General features: G+C 48.5%; 1 protein-coding gene across 1 annotated transcript in view; it reads right to left on the bottom strand.

The window, feature by feature from the left end:
• Sobp (Sine oculis-binding protein) overlaps positions 1 to 21964 on the bottom strand; it is a 172063-nt gene extending 150099 nt beyond the window's left edge. The window contains exon 1 of the mRNA XM_075695603.1: positions 20632 to 21964. Coding sequence (XP_075551718.1) covers positions 20632 to 20778 — 147 coding nt within the window. The 5' untranslated portion in view covers positions 20779 to 21964. The remainder of the gene's footprint in view (positions 1 to 20631) is intronic.
• Between the last annotated feature and the right edge of the window lie 410 nt (positions 21965 to 22374).

Raw genomic sequence — 22374 nt, 5'->3', positions numbered from 1 at the left:
TTCAATTAAAGAAATTACCACGATGCCATCCCCTCACGTCATTTGTGTCATTCATGATAATCATGTCATGACATGCGTGTCGTGTAATTCATGCGACAGGTGTCATGTTATGAATATAACTGATATATAATTAATCAGAGAATGGAACTGACGTGAATGACAATCATGTCATTACATGAATGTCCGCAATGAAAGGACTACAATGGATTGAATTACATGCATGTGTGACATAATGTCATGTGATGGCATGTATGTCATAAAGTTATTGGCATGAACGCCATGCTCTATATGTAAGGGATGAGATGATTCCCATGAATGCCATGACATGCATGCACGCACGGCATGGCATTAACATGACAAGAACTTACGCAGACCCTGTGGACCAAGTGGTCCACTAACTTGGGTCGATGACTGCGTAGGCATGTTTGAGTTCTTGATGCCATGATGGTCGTCATTAATGACACGGTTTTCAGAATGTGCTACAATTTCGCAGTTATGTCACCAACGTGTGTCCTCTGATGACCACGAGCCGCCGTCAGTGAACAATGAGTTCCTGCGTTTCTTGCTCATCTCGCACCTCCGTACCGCTCGCGCACATCAGTTCGATCGTTCGTGCAAATCACGCAAATCGTCGTTGCCGTCGTCATCGCTGTCATTGCCGTCATTGCCGTCTTGCTGCTGTAGTCAAAAACACGCACTGGCGTTAATTCTAGTTCACCGTACTCTAGTCACACGCGCAAATACTGGATTCACGCAGACACATTGGTCAACCTGGTAACGCTTTGCGGAGCCCCAAACAAAGCCGCATAGCCAACTGTCTGCAAAGTGCTTGTAATAACCTCGATTCTCACGGTGCGCGTGATCTGCACAATATTTTGCCTTCCTCTCCTCGAGTTTAGTTTCTCTTTCATCGAGGCCAGAGTGCACCAGGCAGCGTAACGTATCACCTAATAAGTATTCGTGCCAAACATACAGCCAAACAGGAGAACAGTTAGATGTGACCGACACCTGATCGGGAGACACGGGAATGCGCCGAACAGTGCTCTCCGTTCACGGGACGGGATATCTCGCTCGTCCCGTTCCATCGACGACGGCCGCCAAAGCCCTTCGAAGCCCTCCCCCATGGCGTACGTTGTGCAGAACGCGAGGGGCGGAATGACGGCGATCAGGGGACGACGGATGCGCATCTGTGTGTGTGTGTGTGTGTGTGGGAGGGGGGAGGGGGGGCCGCACGGCGTCCTATTCATAGCGAAGCGGGCCCGGCGCGTCGTGGCTGCAGCTCGGCGAGTCGCACGCACCGGCAGCGGCTAAATCGGTGGCGCTTGCTTCGGCTCGCGCGAAACGCCGCGTTGGGTGCCAGAGGGGGGGCCACGGCCTCCTCTTTTTTACAGGCGTGCATCCCTCGGCAGGCTTGCATAACGCGAGGGCCGTTTCCAAGAAGTTCCTTACGCGAAACTGCTCTCGCGCGCTCTGCGGAAACACCACCGGGACAATGTACGCGAGCCGGGGGCCAGTGCCTCCTTACGCGTCACCTCGTGTCGGGCGAGGTCGGATGAAAGCGTTGCTCCCTTAGTCCGCGTCTCACATTAACGGGCACTCTAAAGTGGGAGTAAGGTAAGCCGAGCTGTATTAGTATAGAATGAACTTCTGCGACACCAAAACGGACACTCTTATCGTAAAGAAAGGAGGTTTGCTATAAGGCCAGAAAAGAAGCGAGAACGAAGTACGTACGGGTGTCGACGCCGCATTCTAGGTTTCCTTAAAGGGCCCCTCACCGGATCTGGTTCTTTCGAACTCACAAGCGCAGTGCGTACAATGCGCGGTAACGATTGTGCCTGCAAAGTATTACCCCGCCACGCGCCGCGAAAAGTGCTGAAATTTGAAGCCACACGCCCTGCGCCCTTCGATCACCACGTGGGCGCCGCGCTCCCAGCCGGAGAGTCGACGTCAATCGCCCAAGTGCGCCTACGTAATTCGCCGTACCGTGACGTCACTCACAATGGCCTGTGACTTTGAGAATTATTCAATGCAACAAGAGTTATTTATTCGATCGGTTGCTTCAATAGACCAATTAAAGTTTAGAGAAATAATAAAACCTACAAACCGAATGTCTGCGTGTCATTGTTTTACTTCGTACCGTAGCGAGAGAGATGTACTTCTGTTTCGTCGGCTTGTTCAATGTCGTGCAGTCGCGCGCGCCTAGAGCAAAACTAGGTCATTTTGTACCGTGTTCCAGCGCGCGATCCTGCTCTGTGATCTCCTTGCGTCTGAGTCAGTGTTCGTGTAGCACTGGCTTATACCGATGGTCAGGTGTCCTCGTGCACAGCGCTCGAAATCGTGCGCTGAGCGAAACGAGACAAATGCAACACAGCTCGCGCGCGAGACCGTCAGCGCAAGTGCGTCACGCGGCAGAAAAGCGAGAAAAGAAAAAAAAATTGGAGGACGCTTAAGCTTCGCCTTCAAGAGTGGAACGCGACAGCGTTCCCGTCGACCCGCCAAGGGGTGTAAGACAATGGGCTACGGCGCAGCGACTACGCGCCCCGCATCGGGCGCGGTGAGCGTCGAGCAACGCAGCGTTCGGCGCGACAACGAAATGTGCGCCTGAGCAAGCGACGCACGCCTGAGCCTTAGAAACAGCTCGTTTCTAAGGCAACACCGCGTTCACTAGAGGCGCTTTTGTACCGCTTTGAAGCATCGAACTCGTGGCTCAGTGGCAACGTCTCCGTCTCACACTCCGGAGACCCTGGTTCGATTCCCACCCAGCCCATCTTGGAAGTTGCTTTTTATTTATGAAGTGCCTGCCGTGATTTATCGCTCACGGCCAACGCCGCGGACGCCGACGCCGACGACACCGGCTTTTCTGCGACACGAGCTCCTTAACGCTATCGCGTTAAAAGGCAGGGCCCGTGACGCGTGCCTCATGCGATCCTCCAGCTCCAGTATGGAAGAACGCAGGGAACAAATTTCGCTTGCGGAGGCTAGACGGGGGCAAGTGGAGAGAATGTCTATGTTGGGCGGTGACCCTCGCCTCCTGAAATCATGGGCTCGCGACACAGAAATATTTCTATCTCGGCTATTAATGGACCAATTTGAAAAGTTATTGCGGTAGAACGTCGGTCGCTATCTCGGCGCATGTATTTGCGGATGTATTATGAAAGTCTCCCGCGAAGTGGTTTATATAACCTTTGTATGTTGACCTTGTATGTTGAACAAGTATGCCTACCTCTGTTCTGCGTACAGAAAAATAACTTCCTACGTAAAACCTGAACACAGAACGTCGACTCATAGGCATCCCTCAAGTACACCGATCTGTTAACAGAACGGCGAATTATATGTCAGCGATCATTTGATTTGCTTTACTTTCTGCGATTTAGCCATCAGACATGTATGTGTCACTGGGATGTGCCCATTCTTGGCCATTCCTCCAAAACGGGCATGTTCCACAGGGACACAAAAGGTGCAGCATCCCTAAATGTTGCTTCATACGTGCCGTATTTTTCTGCGCATACACCTGTCATCCCCATTCTTCCCTCGACAAGCGTATCATACATCGCCTTTCATTCTCGTGACATCGTTGCGTGTGTATCTGACACAGTAGTTTGTAGTTCCGCATAGCTTGTGAACGATGCAGTACATAAAAAATATGCATGACAATGGAGTCGTCACCTTCTGTGGTGGATAAACAGCAACATTCCATAATATTACACGTTGCGCAGATGAAAGTAAGCAATTAAACTTGCACGCATCGCCGTTAGTTGTAAGTAATTTAATTAACCTCTTTACGCAAGCTTCGACTCGCATAGATTCCAACGTGTTCGTTGGATCAGTGTGTTTTTTTGCCTTTTTTGTACTACAGGATGAACTGGATTGTATTACAAAGGAGCCAAGGACTGAACTTGGCAAGTCTCGAAAAGTTCTACTGGCCAAGTACCTAGGCCTATCACTAAACAGGCGTAAACTGATTCAGTGTTTATAGTTAGTGTGTATGTATGGTAGTGTTAGAGTGCCCTTCTTTTTTATTATTATGAGTGCAAGTTCGGTAGCAGCCACCGCAACATCCTGCCCTGCCGATTTTCCTTCTGGCCACCTCATAAAAGACCGGCTTTCGTGAAAGAACTTTTTTTTTGCCTTGTGTCCCCCCTGCTCGGGCCCTTACCGGGGCCTGCAGTATGTTATTGGTTAATTAATTATTAACGAATAAATAGCTGCGACATACGGCACAAAAGCTAAACTAAATAACATTTCACAGCTATCACTGTCAAACTGTCGTGTCAGACATTTCGGCGCGACACCAGGTGTTCAGAATAGTTAGGTCAACAGCTTTCAACTACGGCTTTCCTCATCGCAGGTTTAGTTTGAGCTCCATGCCGTGCACAATGTTATTGTTCTTGTTTTCTTTTACAGCTAAAAGTTAAGGCCGTTACCCATGCGACAAACCAGCCCCCTGAGGATATAAAAGCTTTCACTGTGCTATGGTTCCGCTCGAAACGTAGGAAAAGGATGTCTATCCATCCCGTCCAACCCAGCTTTCGAGACTTAAATAGTGTTCTGTTGAAACGGGGCGACGCTGTCGGAGAGGGAGCGCACATGCATGTACATAATAGGGAGACAGGTGTCATCAGGCTGAGACTACCCGACCGGACTAACGGCTCTTTTTTTTCCCCCCGCTCATTCGAAGTAGCGACGGTTCTATATTTTGCAGCCGAAATGCCCGCGCTACGGAGGGAGCCCCCCCCCCCCCCCCCTCGCATCCGACCGGCACTGTGCCAGCGGAGAGGGGGGAGGGCAACCACGCGAAACAGGAAAGTATAACGGCGGGAGGAGTGTCGAACCATTTGCATGCATCGCGGCGCACGTCTGGCAAGACGCGTAGCCGAGCATTATGGGTGAATTATAGCGTACCACGCGCTGGCAAGACTGCGCGGCGCGCCTCGTCCACTGCCCCCTGTTGCCGGACAGCGCGCAATCAGGGGCCCAGCACCGTCTGTATTTTTGCCGCGAGAGTGCGGCGTCGATTTTCGCTAGCCATATACGACGCGCAGTCGCCGTCTGCACTCGCGACTTTGATGCGTCGCCCTTCTATATGCTGCTGCTCGTTTCCGTTCAAAGCACTCGCGGTTGCGCAGTGGATGCAGCAGTGCCCTGCTGAAAGCGAGTCCCCCACCGAGGAGGTTAAAGAAGAGCTGCTGGAGTGGAAGCTCCCGTTTAGCTTCTTAATCAGGGAGGATGAAGCCAGTGCTTGCCCCTCCTTCACCTGAAATAGAGCCTTGTCGGGTGATGTCCGCTTGCAGATTAAGTGATTTGGCTCTGGTATTGTCATGCTAGGCTAATTAGGAAAAAGCTGGTTGTTCCCGACGAAAATAGTTACTTCTGAATGTTGATGACGTTCTGTCCAATACATTATGCCAGGACAGTCTGATTTGACACTAAAACCAGTAATGCGGAGATACACTCACATGAGTATCTGCCTGGTAAAATAAGCCAATATTTAACCAAGGAGGTTGATTAACGCGTGGGAAGTGTGCGAAAAGCGCTGCTTCACCATTTTTATCGTTTATTTATAGTTTTATCGGGCCTTTCCTGTACGGCTTCGCCTTCGGGACATAGTTTCCACTCCAGCAGTTTCTCTTTGACCTCCTTGGAACCCCCAAAGCAAAGTACAAGAAGGCTAGTGTGCGCGTTGGAAAATTACAATCAATAAATAAATAAATAAATAAATAAATAAATAAATAAATAAATAAATAAATAAATCAATCAATCAATCAATCAATCAATCAATCAATGTTCAAAGCTCACACGCTTGCAGACTGCCAGAATCCGAAATACAAAAGGACGACCAAGAAATACATCAATCGGACGTCCGGCACAAACAAAGCGAGACCGGTAGATTCCGATTTCTGCAATTACGAAGGTCACTCATGCTCCAGCGGAGACCTGGCATAGTCTGGAAAGAACGAAAGTGGCGACGCATGCACCTTGAAAGCACCGCACCAGTTTTTCATGACGTCATAAGTTTACGGCGCTTCTTAAATTTTTCATCGACTGGTGACACTGCGTTCAAAATAATCAAATACTTTATACACCTGAAAATTTCTGCTGCTTTCTCTTGCGCAACCAGGACTCGAATACGCGAGGATTCTGCGAAGTATGTGATGTTGTGTTGTCTTATTTGACACTGCAATTTGAGCGAAAATTTGAAGAGCGAGACAAGCTTGTTCTGCATTTCTTCTTATTCATAAGATGAGCCATCTCCCCGTGCCGCAGATGTACAGGGAAAGGTAGGATAAAGTAATCTGCGTGTGCGTGTATACCCATGATTTCCCGTTTTCCTTAGCACAGGTAACAAAAATAGAGTGGCGAAATGAGCTTTGTTGTAAATACTTAGTGGCAAGGAGGTTTCTGATACTACTATAGCGTAATTTGTCAGTTGGACGACACACATCCCTTTCGCGCAACCTTCTCCACATTGTTAATCTCCGCCCCGAATTCATTTCGCTACTCATTCTACGCTCAGCTTGGCATCTATAAATTGCTTCGCCCTCGCGCTATACCATATCTGAGCCAAATACCTGGTTAGTGCAGAGAGTCGAGCGAGTTTACCGTTCAATGAGGCGGCGCGAGGTTCGATAGTAGAAGCAGGACAAACTTTTCGCCTGGGCTACCTTTTCAACGTACACTGTTGCTTTAAGCCTCATAAGGGTGACCTTTTTGGGTAACTTGGTTCGCGGTATTATGTAGTGGAATGCCGGCAAACGGGAAGGAAACCAGGAAAGACCACGAGGAAGAAACAGACAAATGAAAAAGAAGGGTGCTGCCACTGACAACCGACTTTATTTCGTGGAAACGACACCCCACTAGACCAAACGAAGCATGCGTGAAAGCATATTGCAAGCCACTTCAAGGTAATCGCGCTTACTGTACACACGGCACTCTTCATCTAAAAACTGAAATGAAGTTCCTGTTGGGAACAGAGAGGGAGCGCTCACACACTTGAACCGAGTTTGTAATAGATATACAATGTTTCTATTATTCTCCTTTCCCCAACGATGCGAAAACTGATACGCAACAGCAAACGGAAATCATACAATCTCTTTTACAACATCGCCTTTCTACACGATGAGGGTAGCTATAGGGGCTTGTTGGTACGGCATCTCCTATTTTGTTGTAGCAAAAGTTGAACGACAAGGACCAAGGCACATTTGACACGCACACACAGACCGCGCTAGTGGGGGATCCATCAATCCGCTGACATTACGCGGCCTACCGAGCTCCACTCGCTGCTCTCAATCTCAGCTAGACTATACGGAGTTCGCTCTCTAATCTCGAGCAAAATACTCGAGAACAGAACCATATCCGATTACCTCGGAACTGCCGCAAATCCCCCGTCTCCCCGCGTTCTGCTCCGCGAGCGAATAGCACGCGGCCTTCAGGGTGTTGCGCTCCGTGAATGAAAGAGTGGTTAAAATAAAGGTTAACGGAAATGCGGGCGCGTGAAAGAGAGAAGGCCGATGTCCAACATTCTCTGGCGCTCGTCCCAGCCGAGAAAGCTCCGGCCTTCACAGCTGCGCAGCACCCACGTTTCGGGGGAGCTGAAGCGTTCATTCACTCAATGCCAATTCATTCCTTCGATATACAAGCACCCTCTAGACCGTTTCATTGAGGGCGTCGCCATTTTGCGATCACAGCTCCGTCTATCGTCCGGCGCCATGTTGGTATGTGGGACCGCACTGGAAGGTGCAGGACGAACATGCTGTTGGCGACGAGTGGCAAGTTTTCGCGTTTTCCTGAAAGGTCTCAACAAGTTCTTGCAATTGGGGAACTTGTTAGCCTGGCGTTACTAAGCTTTGAGCTGCGATAGAGCCGCAATATCTAATGGCGACGGTCTTAGAGGCACTGCCGCAGCTAGCTCTGCTCGCAATCGAAACGTGTTATTATTGCATGTCTAGCCTTGAACTCTATTACCGTATCACTCAGGTGACAACAATCAGATGTCTTTTTCGTGTGCCATGCGGTGTCCCGCACCACCGTACATCCCAATCCAGTTTCAGTTTCACTTCTCTTCTGTCGTCGTAATGGGGAGGCTACGTTTACAGGGGTATGAGCCATTGCTTAAGGGGGTATGAGCCATTCATTGTCTGATGTGACGGACAAATTTAATTTTGAAGCAATTTAATTTTGAAGAATCGCAAGCGGCAATGCCGGGCGGATGCTGATAACCACGCCACCGAGCAAACTCTAGACATCGAACGCAAGCGACAACGGCGGACTGCGGCCATATGTACCGCCACTGACGTCGTTCTCTCCGTCGCAGCCGAACGTGTGTGTAACCTCATTAAGAAACACAGAGACGTCAATCGTCAAACCAAAGCTACCAATCGTAAGAACGATTGCAGCGCCCGCATCTCCAGTGGTGGGCCTTGCGCCCAATGTACGGAGCTTTTGATTAGTGGTTCCGCACATTCCATCCCAGCTACAACTATACGGGAAGACAACGAGTAGTGCGTGCTGCTGCCTACCGCGAGCGTCAGCGAGAGCCGGCTCGTGAACGGGCGTGTCGTCGTAGGGCCTGCCTCACGTGCGCAAAAACAAAGGAAGAAACACTGAGAGAACCGCAAAAAAAAAAAAAAAGCGCTCCTAAAGCATGCTCACCACGCGAAGCACGCAAAGTGAAAATGAGGTGAAAGAATGGTGAAACAAAAGATTTACAATATGGAGTGCTTGCGAAGTCTGACTTGCATGGTGTAACACTCGGTGTAACTAACACAGCTTTGCTGTTCGACGATCTTCATGGACTGGAAGGGGGGCAGTGATTTTTTTTTTCATGTTCCCAAGTCAGCATCATATATATTCCCCATCCACGAATTCCGGAATTCTCTGCTCTGTATCCCCTCCGAGGTATTGCACAGGCGATGCTGCTATTGCGTTGCATTGTTGAGCTCAAGGTTGGGGGTTCGATCCCGGCTGCAATCGCCGTATTTTGACGTGGGCGAAATGCAGAAAAAAAAGAAAGAAAAACGCTCGCGTATTACGCGCACATTTCGACATCCCGAGGTGGTCAAAATTATTTTGGACTCCTCTACTACGGCATGCCTCGTAATCAGATGGTGGCTCTGACACGTAAAACCCCAGGTTTCTTTTTTTTTTTCATTTTTTAGTTCTCTATTCGGCCACGATTGAGGGAATAAAGGATTCCGAAGTCATCGAGTTCTTATTCAACTGAATTTAATCGCGATAAACGAACAAGAATGTCATACTTTCACTGCGGTGCTGGGTGTTTGTGGTTTGTTACGGATCACACGAATTTCGGATTATACGAATGTATTTCGATGCCCCAAGAAGTTTGCTTCGTCGAGATTTTATATGCGCCAATAGAACGAAGCAAAACGAAACGTGTTAGCCATTCTCGAAGGGAGCCAGATTTGGCGAAGCTGCGGCGAGCTCCGCAAGCGAACCGCGTTTGCTTAGCGTCGTTCAACGCCAATTATGGCTCACTCCGCTGCTATCCCTTTCGGCCGTGTTTCTTTTTGCTCTTGCAGCTCAAAGTGTCCATAGATGCAGAAGATGTTGCCTAGAGGCAAATAAAAACGGCCCGATCACAAAGGCGGTAACATAAAGAAAGAAGGGAAAGGGGGGGAACGAAGGCTGTCATTACATATATATACCTGAATTGTAGGGCGCCCCAGGCATGCAAATGTTTCTGCTGTGCGCCGTCAACCCAGAAAACAGCGCGCGCAAAAGTCGCAAGAACTTATTTACGGCGCGGGCGGAACCAGATAAGGGTCCGTCTTTTTTTGGAGCGAAGTTCTGCAGACGTGCTGTTAGAAATAGAGGGAAAAGGGCTATAACGACTCCGGCTGGCGCTTTATTTTCATTTTTTAACTCATTCGTATCTATAGCTAAGCGATCGCGGTATTCCGCATGAACGCCTTCAGCAGGGAGGACGTTTTTTAGAGGCCTGTTGAGTAGGCCGAAAAGCCAGAAGCGGTGAGTTTGCATAAGGCTGCCCGGCACGTATACCCACATTCAGCGACCGCTCAAAATACAGCACAGCCCTTCACTCAAAGCAAGTGTGTACTAATACCACTGCGGTATGACCACCAGTAAGCTAAATTGGTGTGAAATGCACGATGAGCACTCTAGTCATGGGCGTACCAGGCGGGCACTTGTCCCCTACCACAGGACGAAGTGGGTGGGGGATGGGGGCAAACTAAGCCGTTTGCACACCCCTCTCACTTTCGAGAGCGCTCCACTGTGGGCTGCACACTGGAAAAAGCAACAAAAGAGCTGAGGTCAAGTTGTCTTTCAAAACAGCGGCCTCGTATAAGTGTGCTTTCTTACTGCGCATTCTCTGCTTAGGCCGCGAGGATTGTCTTTCGGCGCTCGCCACTCCATGCTGTAGCAGAAGACGCTCGGCCCGCAGAACTAAGCAGTACGGTTCTTCTCGGTGCGAGTCGTCTGCGGAAAGCGCCTGCATTGAAGAACAGTCTGTCGCCGAGCGGTAGGAAACAAGCTTCGCCTTCGGTCGCTTGCGTCATTCCGCGTTTGTTGGGGCCGTCTAGCCCAAACCTTTATCTTTGGGAAAACAAAATCAGTTTCCGATTTTAGCAATGTTGTCGCTAGATTTGGCGACATTGTCTCGTGCCTAGGGGCCATCGTCTTTTTTTGGCGACATGAATGAACAATTGGCGACATTTTAGCGACTTAGAAGTAAGAAAATCTGTTTTAAAAATGAGTTTCTAGAACGCAGTTCATTATTCGTAAGCCTTATGTAAACGACCGAAACTCGCTGTACGACGTATAAGCTCCATGACAATGGCGAAGCCACGCTTGCCTTCACATTGGTAGTATTCACATTGTAATTGGGCTTCGCAGCACAGTCGTCAATCATAGACTTCATTCACGTTGTTCTCACTAAACTGATGTCTTCTTATTCTTCACGAAACCGATTTAAACGATTTGAAACGCTGCGGGTTCTGCGGCATCACTAAATGAATCCGATAGGTGGGCTTTCGCAAGCGTAAATTATGGGGTTTTACGTGCCAAAACCACTTTATGATTATGAGGCACGCCGTAGTGGAGGACTCCGGAGATTTCGACCACCTGGGGTTCCTTAACGTGCAACTAAATCTAAGTACACGGCTTTCGCAAGCGTAGCAGCAAACTATTTTCCCAGAACTAACTGAAATAAATTTTTTGCTCTGATTAAGAACACAGCATGTGAATAAGCCAGGTCAACTACAGAATCACATTTAGAAAGGCGTAAATATTGGAGCGGCTGAGCAAGGTCACGTGAAGCCGTACAAATCGTATCCGTTTCTTATATTTAAAGAGATAGAGGGAGAGAGATTTCCGTAACGAAGGTTATCTCTCTCTCCATATACGTATATATATGGCTTGTCCCCCACTCGGAAAATAGTTGGTACGACATTTATTCTAGTCAATAAATTATTATCATCATCATTCTTAAAATTAAAATTAGATTATGAAGTTTTACGTGCCAAAACCACTTTCTGATTATGAGGCCCGCCGTAGTGGGGGACTCTGGAAATTTCGACCACCTGGGGTTCTTTAACGTGCACCTAAATTTAAGTACACAGGCGTTTTCGCATTTCGCCCCCATCGAAATGCGGCCGCCATGGCAGGGATTCGATCCCGCAACCTCGTGCTTAGCAACCCAGCACCACAGCCAACTAAGCAACCACGGCGGGTCGTCGTCGTCGTCGTCGTCGTCGTCGTCGTCGTCGTCGTCGTCGTCGTCATCATCATCATCATCATCATCATCATCATCATCATCATCATCACCATCTACCTCATCCCCCCCCACTCCGAGTCTGAATGAGTTGACTCTTGGACTCACGAACGAGTTCACTGCCCTATGCTACGGAGCCCTTGCACCGTGCAGCTCCAGTGTGCTTAGTCCGCGAAGCCTGAAATCCATTCAGCCTCTGCAAACCGTTCACACTTGGAAGGCGAAAAGAGAGTGAAAAGAGAGCGAAAACGCCAAAGGCGACCGGAAACGCTTTTTCACGCGCGTACAACATTTTTCACATTTGTTTTTCCACCACCGCCGCCGCCACCGCTTTCGCCAAATCTACTATACTGTGAGCACATATGTCCCCGTGGCGGCGCTCGTCATCACACCATTTCAAGCAGTATGTTCGTCTATTGATTCATTGGTCTTCAATAGCAATGATTGCATGCAACACGCCCGCACTGACATTTGCGATGATTATATAAGACCAGCGAATGGTCTTAATCCACTTAACCTGCTGTTTTCTGGAGATGCACAACGAGCAGCTGAATAGCAACCGAATAGCAAATTGGTACCACCCAAATATTGGGGCCGTTAACGTCGTTTCTAAGTCACGTGTTTCTTGAGTTTGTTTGCGGAAACAAAAGGCCGAGAAGGTTGCCAAGCCAGCTCTCGTTAGCTCATTTTCGAAAGCAATGTATCATCCCTCATTGGGACGACGCGCTCAAAGACTATCGCGACGTACGTCAGTGGGAGCGCATGCTAAAACTTAACAGTTGGCGTCGCCGGTTACCTGTTCATTTCGGAGCGGGATCTTGGTATACCAGGCCTCCGCTCTTGGTAGAGGTTATATACCGTCGACTCCCGATAATTCGGTCATGTTTCATTCGACTTTTTGCTTAATTCGAACGCACTGGAACGCCTCCCACGCATTGCATTGGAAAGAAAACTCTTTTAGTTTGAACGCGAAAAACCTGCCGCTTCGATTAGTTCAACGCCCACCAGTGGCCCATCATGCGCGCGGCGGTCACTATAAAAGCATGAAAACACAAGAAATTCACCAGAGGGCGCTACTGCTTTCGACTCTACTGAGAATCATTTTTTTCAGCGCCAACAACAGTGTTGAGGTCTGTGGGCCACTGACTGACGGCGAGAACATTGTCAGCAACGCGACAGTTCAATACGCGGAGCCATCGTTTCGTTTAAACACGTCGAGGCACTTCGCCGCATCGTCACACCATTTCAAGATCACGAAACAAAATCGCACTGCAGGCTATATATATATATATATATATATATATATATATATATATATATATATATATATATATATATATATATATCGTTCGTTAAGGGGACATGCCCTAAATGGATGCGGTGTTCAGTTGACGTATAAATTTAGGGTAAGCGAGATATATTATTTAAATAGTGATCTGCTGGAATAAAGTTGCACATGCGACTGTTTCTTATTCAGCGAACAACAATTGAAATAAGCACGCGCAGCGCTGGCTCTGTGGCGCTCTGCAACTAAGCACACGAGGTCGCAGGTTTGACTCCGAGCCCCGGCGACAGCATTCCGACGGGATAGAAAATGCAGAGAGGCTTGTATCCTTGGATCCGGGTACAGGGACCCCGGATGGCCAGAACTAACCCGGAGCGCTCCGCTATACAGTCGAACGCATTTTGCAGCGAAGTGCCACGGGGCCTCCTGAATCATTCGTTATGCAGGCCGCTTCGTTGTAAAGGTCGCGCACCGCACAGCTCGCAATAGAAGCGAGACAAAATTATTTCTTCGTTGTACGGGCCACTTAGTTGTAGAGATGCTCGGCTATATAGGTACGGCACCACCCAGAGTCCGCGCCACGGCAGCATTGGAACGCGAGCGCTTGTGCTTCAAAGTGCTAAACCGTTACAGCGCGACCGTGTCAGTGCGTTGCTTTGACGCGGGCTGACCACGAACTCTTATACCGTGATAGTGCCTTCGTGGCCGAGGAAAAGTGTTTTTTTTTGTTGATTTCCTGGTTACAGACACGTAATTACATTAAAATACTAGTTATACAAAGAATGCTATAGGTCCCTAGCCTTCTCCTTCAAACCAGGATCAAAGCTTGACGATTGCCTTTTCTCATTCCTTCGAGACGCTCCCTTAAGTTACATGCTCTAACCTATGTACATAAACATTATCGCATCTGTCTCACCTGTGCATACCATGATCCTACATTTTCTTGTTTGTTTTTGTTTTCGCGCCTCCCCTCCTTCTCCTTCTATAGGGCCTTTCTATCCCCAATCTCCTTCCCTCATGCATGTAGGTGGCTTCGTATGCGTCGGCAGAATTCACTGCCTCTCTCTCTCTCTCTCTCAAACAATCTTCCCGAATCAGTAAAAAAGAAAGTACATTACGCTGACATTGCATCAGCTTCCACTAGCTTTGAAGCTGTCGAGGAGCCACAAGTTGCAGTCATTTCGATAATTGAGCAGCATGCTAAATGACACGTGTGATGAGTAAATCACACCGAGTAACGCAACTTATGCACTTATATACTCGTCCATGCGGGTAGCTTTTAACGGATGCGTAATTGCCGTTTTACGCGGAGGTTTTAGGGAGGATTTCGCCACAACTCGACGTATAAGCGCTCGTGTACACGTTCATAATATCGCTGCCCTTCGCGTTGCTATGCAGCGTTCTGAGCTACCGGGCGTGGATCGTGTACCTCTTATCTGAAGCGTAACGAAGGGGAGTAGCAGACAGTTGCAAAAAAGGCAAGATATCGGAAATTAGATTAAAGCTCACTATAACGCGGCTTTTAATTTGGGAACAGCGCTGTTAACATCGATGCTTTATCTAGTTTAGATGTAGACTATTGCGAGAGGCAGGTGCTGACATTATCTTTACATTTCAACTCAGATAGGAGTACATTTAGTAGAAGTCGACGCTACTCAGTTCGTTATAATTCTATCAACGTTTGGTCCAACCTCTAACGCTGTATACTATATATATATATATATATATATATATATATATATATATATATATATATATATATATATATATATATATATATATATATAATGTATGTGTGTGTAACTCTGTTTTTCAACCAGTAAGGCGCACCAGTGCTCGATCGGTGTCAGGTATTATGCGGGGCGTTTCCTATTTCGAATAGCTTTTATTTCTTGCCATCGCGCGTGGGCCTTACAAATAAATATAAATTTATCTTTCTGTTCCACATTTCAGTTTGTTTCTCTTTTGACAAGGAGTCTGGTGTAAACCTACACGTATACTGGTAACGTTAGCATACTTAGAAACTTGCAAACGTAAATGGGACGAGCGACAGAGCAAGCCCAGTAAAACTTGCTTGGCATATTCCTGCGTCTCTTTCATCACGCAGTTCGTATTGCCTTATACCGTCGTATACGCCGCTTACCAGAGTAGACGTTCCTTTGGCCTGCTCTTGGATTACACCGACTCCTACTCTTTCACCCACTGTTGTTTGCTAGACATTCAACCACCGACTCCACCCGCGTTTCCAAGGTTTTCGCGCAGGATCAAAAAGTGAAACTGTGCAGGTTTAAAACGTTCCGAAATGCCGCAGTTGACAATGATGGACTCCGTAGCGTGCGTTGTGCGTGCGTGCGTGTGTGCGCGCACGTATAGTAAGGGGTTTCCGGATCAATTTCGACCTACCGGGCTTCTCTAACTTACTCCTAAATCTAAGTATACACGAGCGTTTTTCTGCTGTCGCCACCATCGAAATGGGGCCGTGGCGACCGCGGGGATCGAACCTGCTACCTCGTGCTCAGCGAGAGAACGCGCCATATTGCTGAGCTACGACGACGGGAGCTTTCGACGCCGCAACATTACATCAGTCTCGGGAACAGCAAGCAAAGGTGTCGCAAAATCAGAATGATTTCTTTAACGAAATAGAGAGTTTTCGAGACTCGTTACAGCGTGCCTCAAATTCATGCCTCTCAGGATAAATCGCGTAGGCTGCCGCCTTTGATTTCTTCCAGTTACATTCTCGACCGGTTGGAGTCCGAGAAACGTGCAGGCCGCTAGCTTTTTGATGGAGTAACCGCGCTGGTCCCGTGTTAATTTGACTCAATTTTTGAAGAGTGTTCAGAGTGTTCATACAATCCCGGACGGACTGCATCTGATATAAGTGGTACCGGACAGAGTGAACATACTCCGCTGTGACGGACAGCTAGAATTCTCGCAATTTCGTCGTATATCGGGTCTACTATACCGCTTATCTGTGCACTTTTACTGCGTGCGCGCGTGTGTCTGCATACACTGAAACTGCGAGACCATTGTAAATAGGAACACGCGGCTGAGGGAAAAAAAAAAAGAAATATCTGTGTTCAGTCACAACGAAGCCTATGAAAGAAGAGCGCACACGAAAATAAAGAAAAACAAATAAACAAAAAACAAGTAAATGAAAGGCGTATGTTAGCGCATAGGCACGTATGTTGCGGAAGATCAATTCTGCGGAAGAGCGCGAGGTGGAGGAAGAATCATGAAAGGGGAAAAAAATTTGCCGTCCACGTGACAGTAGCCGAAGCTACAAAGGAAGGATTTTTTTTTTCCTTTTATGAGTCTTCTTCCACCTTGCGGGCTTCTACGGGACTGACTTGCAATATACTCTGTGTCCCTGTGCTTCGAATAGTCAATTAATACGCCCGCGCTCCGCGACCTGCTAGCCTCCCGGTTAGCTAAGATGGTAGAGCGACCACTCCGGAAAGTCGTTTGGTCCTCGGCTCGAATCGCGGATCGGGACAAATCTTTCTTCAAATATGAAGGTTTGTTTTCTGAGAAACTGCTGTGGGCTTCCTTTGCACCTTCGGCTGCATGCTGTCGGGTTGATGTGAATATTTCCCTTTCAGACACGTATGCGAGTTGAAAAAATACTGCTCGACTTCTCACATGTATGTAAAGTACTGAGGCGTACTGTGAACGTACAATTTTTTTCTGGCGTTGTGCACAATGTAAAGGTGTCCTTAGAAATACCGAAGCGCTAATGCACCTATATATGTACGCATCTCGTTTACTCCATTCCTTACCCATCCTTTTCTTTTTTTCCAGTACATAGTACAGGATGCCAGAGCAAGTCCCAGCTCAGGCCGACTTAATCTGCCTTTCTGTGAATCTACAGCAATGATTGACTGGCGGGGGCTAGTTGGTTCACGATCACGGAGATGCAGCGCTGGAAGACCACGGGACGGGACAGGGAGACGCATACAAACGCTGCGCTGACTAGCAAATCGCACGCGTTTATTATCGTGCTGTGCCTTTTTATACAGAGGCCAAACAGCGTCAGCAGATGCAATCGAAGAGGTGGCACACAGTGGGAGGTGGAATGCGCACGGCGCAGTGCCGGTCTGCTCCTTCCCGTCTATTCCCGTCTTGTCGCGCGCGCGATCTAGCCCTACATTTCTGTCTTTTTTTTTTTTTTGCTACATGGCCTCCGAGATCACCTCGGAGGTAATCTCGGAGGCCATGGTTAGCAGCTCGTCCCTCGCGCGTGCGTTCCAGCCTGCAGGGACGTCGCACCGCTGTAGTGTGAGATGGTGGTCCAGACCATCCAGGCCTAGTAGTCTCTGTATAACATGTAGGAGACATTGAGACACTCCGCTTGCCATGACAATAACAAAATGGATAGATAAATAGATGCCACATGATGGAATCGCTCGTCCGTTCGTCCTATGCGGCTTCCTTTTTCATAGCACGAACGTCAGCGGTATATGTTAATTCCTGGAGCGTTCCTCCAACGTTTCCTCGTGAAGATTCATTTCCTTCTTTTTCTTATTTTATTTTACAGATAAGCAACGCCTGAAACTTTTGTCGGGACATACAAAGAAATCAGTTAAGTAACGTTGGTTGTGAAAATGAACTGTTTGGAAAAAGGCGGGACGTTGAGTGAACTGCCCGCAATACAGGAAGTCAGACACATGAAGAAATTAGAGGGCGCCGTACGGAAATTGGGCAGACGATTCAGGCATCTTCGTTCAAACGTAAACTACACGACGGTAATATGAGGGGAAAAAAAATTAATCAAGCAGGGTGTTAAGCAGAAACTTTTGCTAATGCTGTGGCTCTGAGTCATCAAATCCACAGTCAGTTTCAGGGCCAAATACGAGAGACTGGTATACGACCAGCAGTCATGTACGGGAATGAGAGAGTAGCGACGAGAAAAAAATGCAAACTTCGAAAGATCCACGTGTCTGAAATGAGAGTCCCGAGATTAATGCGTACAACGAGACGGAAAAGTACAGTTAAGAAAGAGGTATAAAGGGCGTACACATAAGAAGCCAGGGGCACTAACCAGAGCTATAGTTCTGATTGACTGCCCTGTACGTGGTGAAGGGCGTAGCAAACAAAAGGAGGGGAGATGAGCACAAACTATACGAAAAACGCGCCCACAGCCCAGCGGCAACAGGCAGCGTTCTCAAAGTAATGCAAGTAAGGCCACAGACTTCAGTAACTTGAGAGGCGCACACGTCCTCGTTCTCCGAGGAGCGTAGAGTTCAGGAGGAAACGATTTGATCATTAATCAGCCCGTGTGAATGGCTGGCGATAGCGTGTACGTCATAGGAAGGCAATGAATTAAGTCTAGCTCTGTTGACAAGACGCGACGAGGCCGGCCTGTAAAAGAAAAGGAAAAGAAGATGTGGGAGTCAACAGCGAGGAGTTGATGGGAAAATATTACCCGCCGTGGTGGCGTAGTGGCTATGGCGTTGCGCTGCTAAGTGCGAAGGAGCGGGATCGTATCCTGGCCGCGGCGGCCACATTTCGACAAAAAAAAAAAAAAAAAAAAGGACGGCCGTGTACCGTGCGTTGGCTGCACGTTAAAAATGCCCAGGTGGTCATAATTAATACCGAGTACCTCACTACGGCGTGCCTCGATCATAACCGTATCGTGGTTGTGGCACGCAACACCCCAGAACTCATTTGAATTGAGCTGGAATGTGTTGACAAACGACAGTGCGCAGTGGAAGAAAAGTACCAAAAAACTATATTTGTAGGAGAACCGACATGTAGCTGATAAGCTTATCGCCGTTTTGAGTGCGGAATCTCGATCGGCTACTTCGTGCATTTCTGTTAACACGATAGACCGTGCATATAAACAAGAATGGCGTAAGATTGGGCTTGTTGGTGAAACGTACTTTAAAGTCCGATTAACAACCAGAGGAGACAGAAGAGAGAACTCTCTTCTGTCCTCTCTGGTGTTCTTGCGCTGTTGATCGGACATTAAAGCATAGAAACACAAACCCGCGCATTCTTGCTCATGTTTACTGGTGCAGTTCGTGTTCATGCGGTTAGACGATTGTGCTAACATACTGTCGTCTCATTTAACGAAATATGGGTACATGAAGATGACTTGGTCATCCGAAAGCGGCGACGGTTACATGGAGATTTCCACTATACGCGTTGGTGCAGCGTGCGCATGCGCAACACGTTCCCGTATCCCATCAGACGTTTATCACTCCCTGCCATCTCCGGTGTTTTCATGCAATTGTCAGTGGAAAGTTAGCGCTCGTGTGTCTAGTCCTATTCCTTGAGTCATGCGTGCAACGCGCAATTTTAACTTTTATTGAATCATTATTCTCGTAAAGCACTCAGATTTTAGGCGTAGGTGACCTCCTAATGATATATGACCTCCTGAATTCAAATTTATGCGTTACTTGACACTTTGTTCAAGGGGGTGCTTGTTTTTCGTTGCATTCGTTGCAAACTTCTGCGCTGCGTTCCTGCTGCTCACGGGGAACACGCGGGCGTGTAAGGCAGTCAGTCCGACCACGTGGTCGGCGCTAAACCCGGGATCAGAGGCGTCCGCGTACTCTAACGCAGCTCACCCGCTGCTCGATGATGTACAGCACCGACACCGTCACCTGCAGGGTGCCTTGGAACCATGTGCAGAGTCTCAGTTTAATAGAGCGCTTTAATCTTCCACGATAAGCGCCGCCATCTTGAAAAATTTCTCTCTATATTCGCTACGAATGTGGTGAAGCTAAGCGAAGATATTCTTCATAAAAGTAACCTTAGGAAATCTACAGAATGTGTTTCCGAGTATTATTAGTTCTCTACACCTGTTTAAAACTTTTTTTTTTGCCGACATCTAATCTAGAGACATTGTACAAACAACAGCTGATCGAATAGGTAAGGCATGCGTAAGCTGGCGTGCGCTCTATGGATAGCCCATCTGACATAGAAAATTTACATATTTCCAGTATTCCACATAACTTCGTGATTATATAACTTCATATTGACTGGGAAAATAATTTCTTGCAAAGGGGATGCGAAACATCCAAACGCTGCGCGTTTATAGGCGGCAGTTGCGGTTAGAACGCTTCCGGAATCAGCTGCTCCGTGGCGGCACCAGAGAAAGTCTGAACAAGCAAAACAGAAGCTAAGGCTATTTCCGAGCCCGTTGAGCGCTTTGCAGCGTGAACAGGTCCCGGCTTCAGCGCGCGTTCAAGCTCTATGAAAGAAATAAACAAACAAAATCCGCCCCGACGTCTCCTTGTTCGATTTAGAACAGCAAAACTCGCACGATTTCAGTATTCGCACAGTCATCTTGGTCATTAATACCTCCGACGAAAGGCTAGGGTCGTCGATGACGGGCGGCCGGGTGCGCTTCACTAGAAGACAGGCGCGCGCCAGCGAGGAAGGGGGAGAAAATGGGGGAAGGGGGGTGTTCAGAAACGCACGTGCGCTATATACGACAGACAGCGGCGAACCCGACGTCGCGCATCCGATGCGCGGTTCACGCGGGTCCCAGTATCGTCTTACACTCGAAACTGCGCCAAGCAGAAAATAAACGACAGCCTCCGGGAGGGGAGGCCGGATGCGCGCGGCTGGAAGCTCGCTCGTGAATGCCCACCTTGATGTCGTCCACGGGTTCCGGTTTCACTCGAACCGTCGCAGACGTCGTCGACGGCGGCGGTGGCTGCGGCGGCGGACGGCGGTGCTTGGGGCGTCGCTTGGACGACGGTGACGATTTGCTGTCGCCCACAGCGCCGGCACTCATCTCACTGGGACGCGAACGGATGGCGCGTGGCTCCCGGGTACGCGAGTCGACCCCGATGAGAAGACACCGCACCCTTTGGGAGTAACACTCGCGACACGCTGCTCAGGACACACGGGGCGACACGCACACGGCTAGGGAAGCGCCAGCGGCGCCGGCCACCATCGCGACGGAACGGCCGCTCGATTTTAGCGCTGCCACCTCGAAGCGCAGACGACGCGCGGCGCGAACAGACGACGCCGAGCCGGGCCGGATGTGGCGCGCGCGTCACAGGGGCGCTGCGGTCGTGTCGGCGTCGTCTGCTACAGCTTCCGGCGCGCGGAGGAGAAATTGTGGCGCCGCGTTGTGGCGGCGCGCCGAGTCTACCGACATGACGAGAAGGCCTCAGAGACCTTCATTGCAACACCGCGTCGTCAAACTCGAAAAGAAACCAAAATTAAAGCGAAAAGAGAGAACGCGCGATTTTTGAATTAATGTTCAAAGCAGAATTCAGCTCGTTTATATAAGTCATCCGCTTGTCCGTGATGCGTTCGTGTGGAATGATTACGGAAGACGGATGGACTTGTTTCAATTAGAAAGTATATATAGATGTAGGTACGTGTACACCTGATAGCGAAACAGGTGACATCTGATTAGTGAAGCCAACCGCCACTCTCGTGCCGATAAAACGCAGGACCTCAGTATCGGCCACTGGGCGCAAGAAGATAGGCGTAAAACAAATCATGACCTGTTTACGTGAATGGAAGCTCACAGTGCGATCAGTATCCTCATCAGTTCGATATTCTTCCTACTCATTCGCTTTATCCTCTAAGGACCATTACAAGTGTCATGCAAGTGGTATCAAGTGACCATGTTGCATATCATGTCTAATTCGCTCTTTAAAGAGCCAGTCAGCACAGTGCTTTCTTTCAATTTCTGTCTCGTTGTGTCGAGGAATGTTTATTATTACGACGTTATGTTTTTATGTTTTAATGGTGCAGGTTATTTAACGGCAACATGGTGTCCTATCATACTGCCATTGAATAGTGTCTCCATAGGCTACCAAAGGCGCCCTCACAAACATTTCACAGGGAAATTCCGGCCATTAACGAGCACCGTACGAATGACGTCAGAGTCCTATTGTTTTTTTCATCATTGTTTATTGCCTGCTAAAAGGCAGTGTGAACACGGCGAAAAAACAACCAACTGCAGGGAAAAAAAAGGAGAGAAGGAACAACCCCCCAAACTTCGCAACTTCTGTCCCGAAGCGAGTAGAGAAATGAGAAATGAAGAGAGAACGAAGAACATTGTGCGGCGAAACTTCAGCGCCGCAAGCGCCCTCCGGTGTCAGGTGACGGAGGCAGGCTCGGATTCAAAATAAGGCGGAGGGGAAAAAGAAAAGATTGCAATCGAGTTTTTGGGAATACGTTTTTCTTGTTCACTCATCTCCTTTCTATCATCTCCTCCACAGATCGCCTCCTTCGGTTTCTTTGTTCTTGCACTTTGACATTAGCGCCGCTTCTTCTTTTAAAATTATTTTTCGTCTTTAATTAGAGCACAGTGATGGAGAGAATGTTCAAGTCATACACGCTGCAGCTGCCGAGACCAAGCGCGCAGCAC

Source organism: Dermacentor variabilis, chromosome 6 (genome assembly GCF_050947875.1).
Source record: "Dermacentor variabilis isolate Ectoservices chromosome 6, ASM5094787v1, whole genome shotgun sequence".
In the NCBI taxonomy this organism is placed as follows: domain Eukaryota; kingdom Metazoa; phylum Arthropoda; class Arachnida; order Ixodida; family Ixodidae; genus Dermacentor; species Dermacentor variabilis.
Note: the sequence above shows the minus strand (reverse complement) of the source record. Positions and strands in the feature narration are given on the sequence as shown.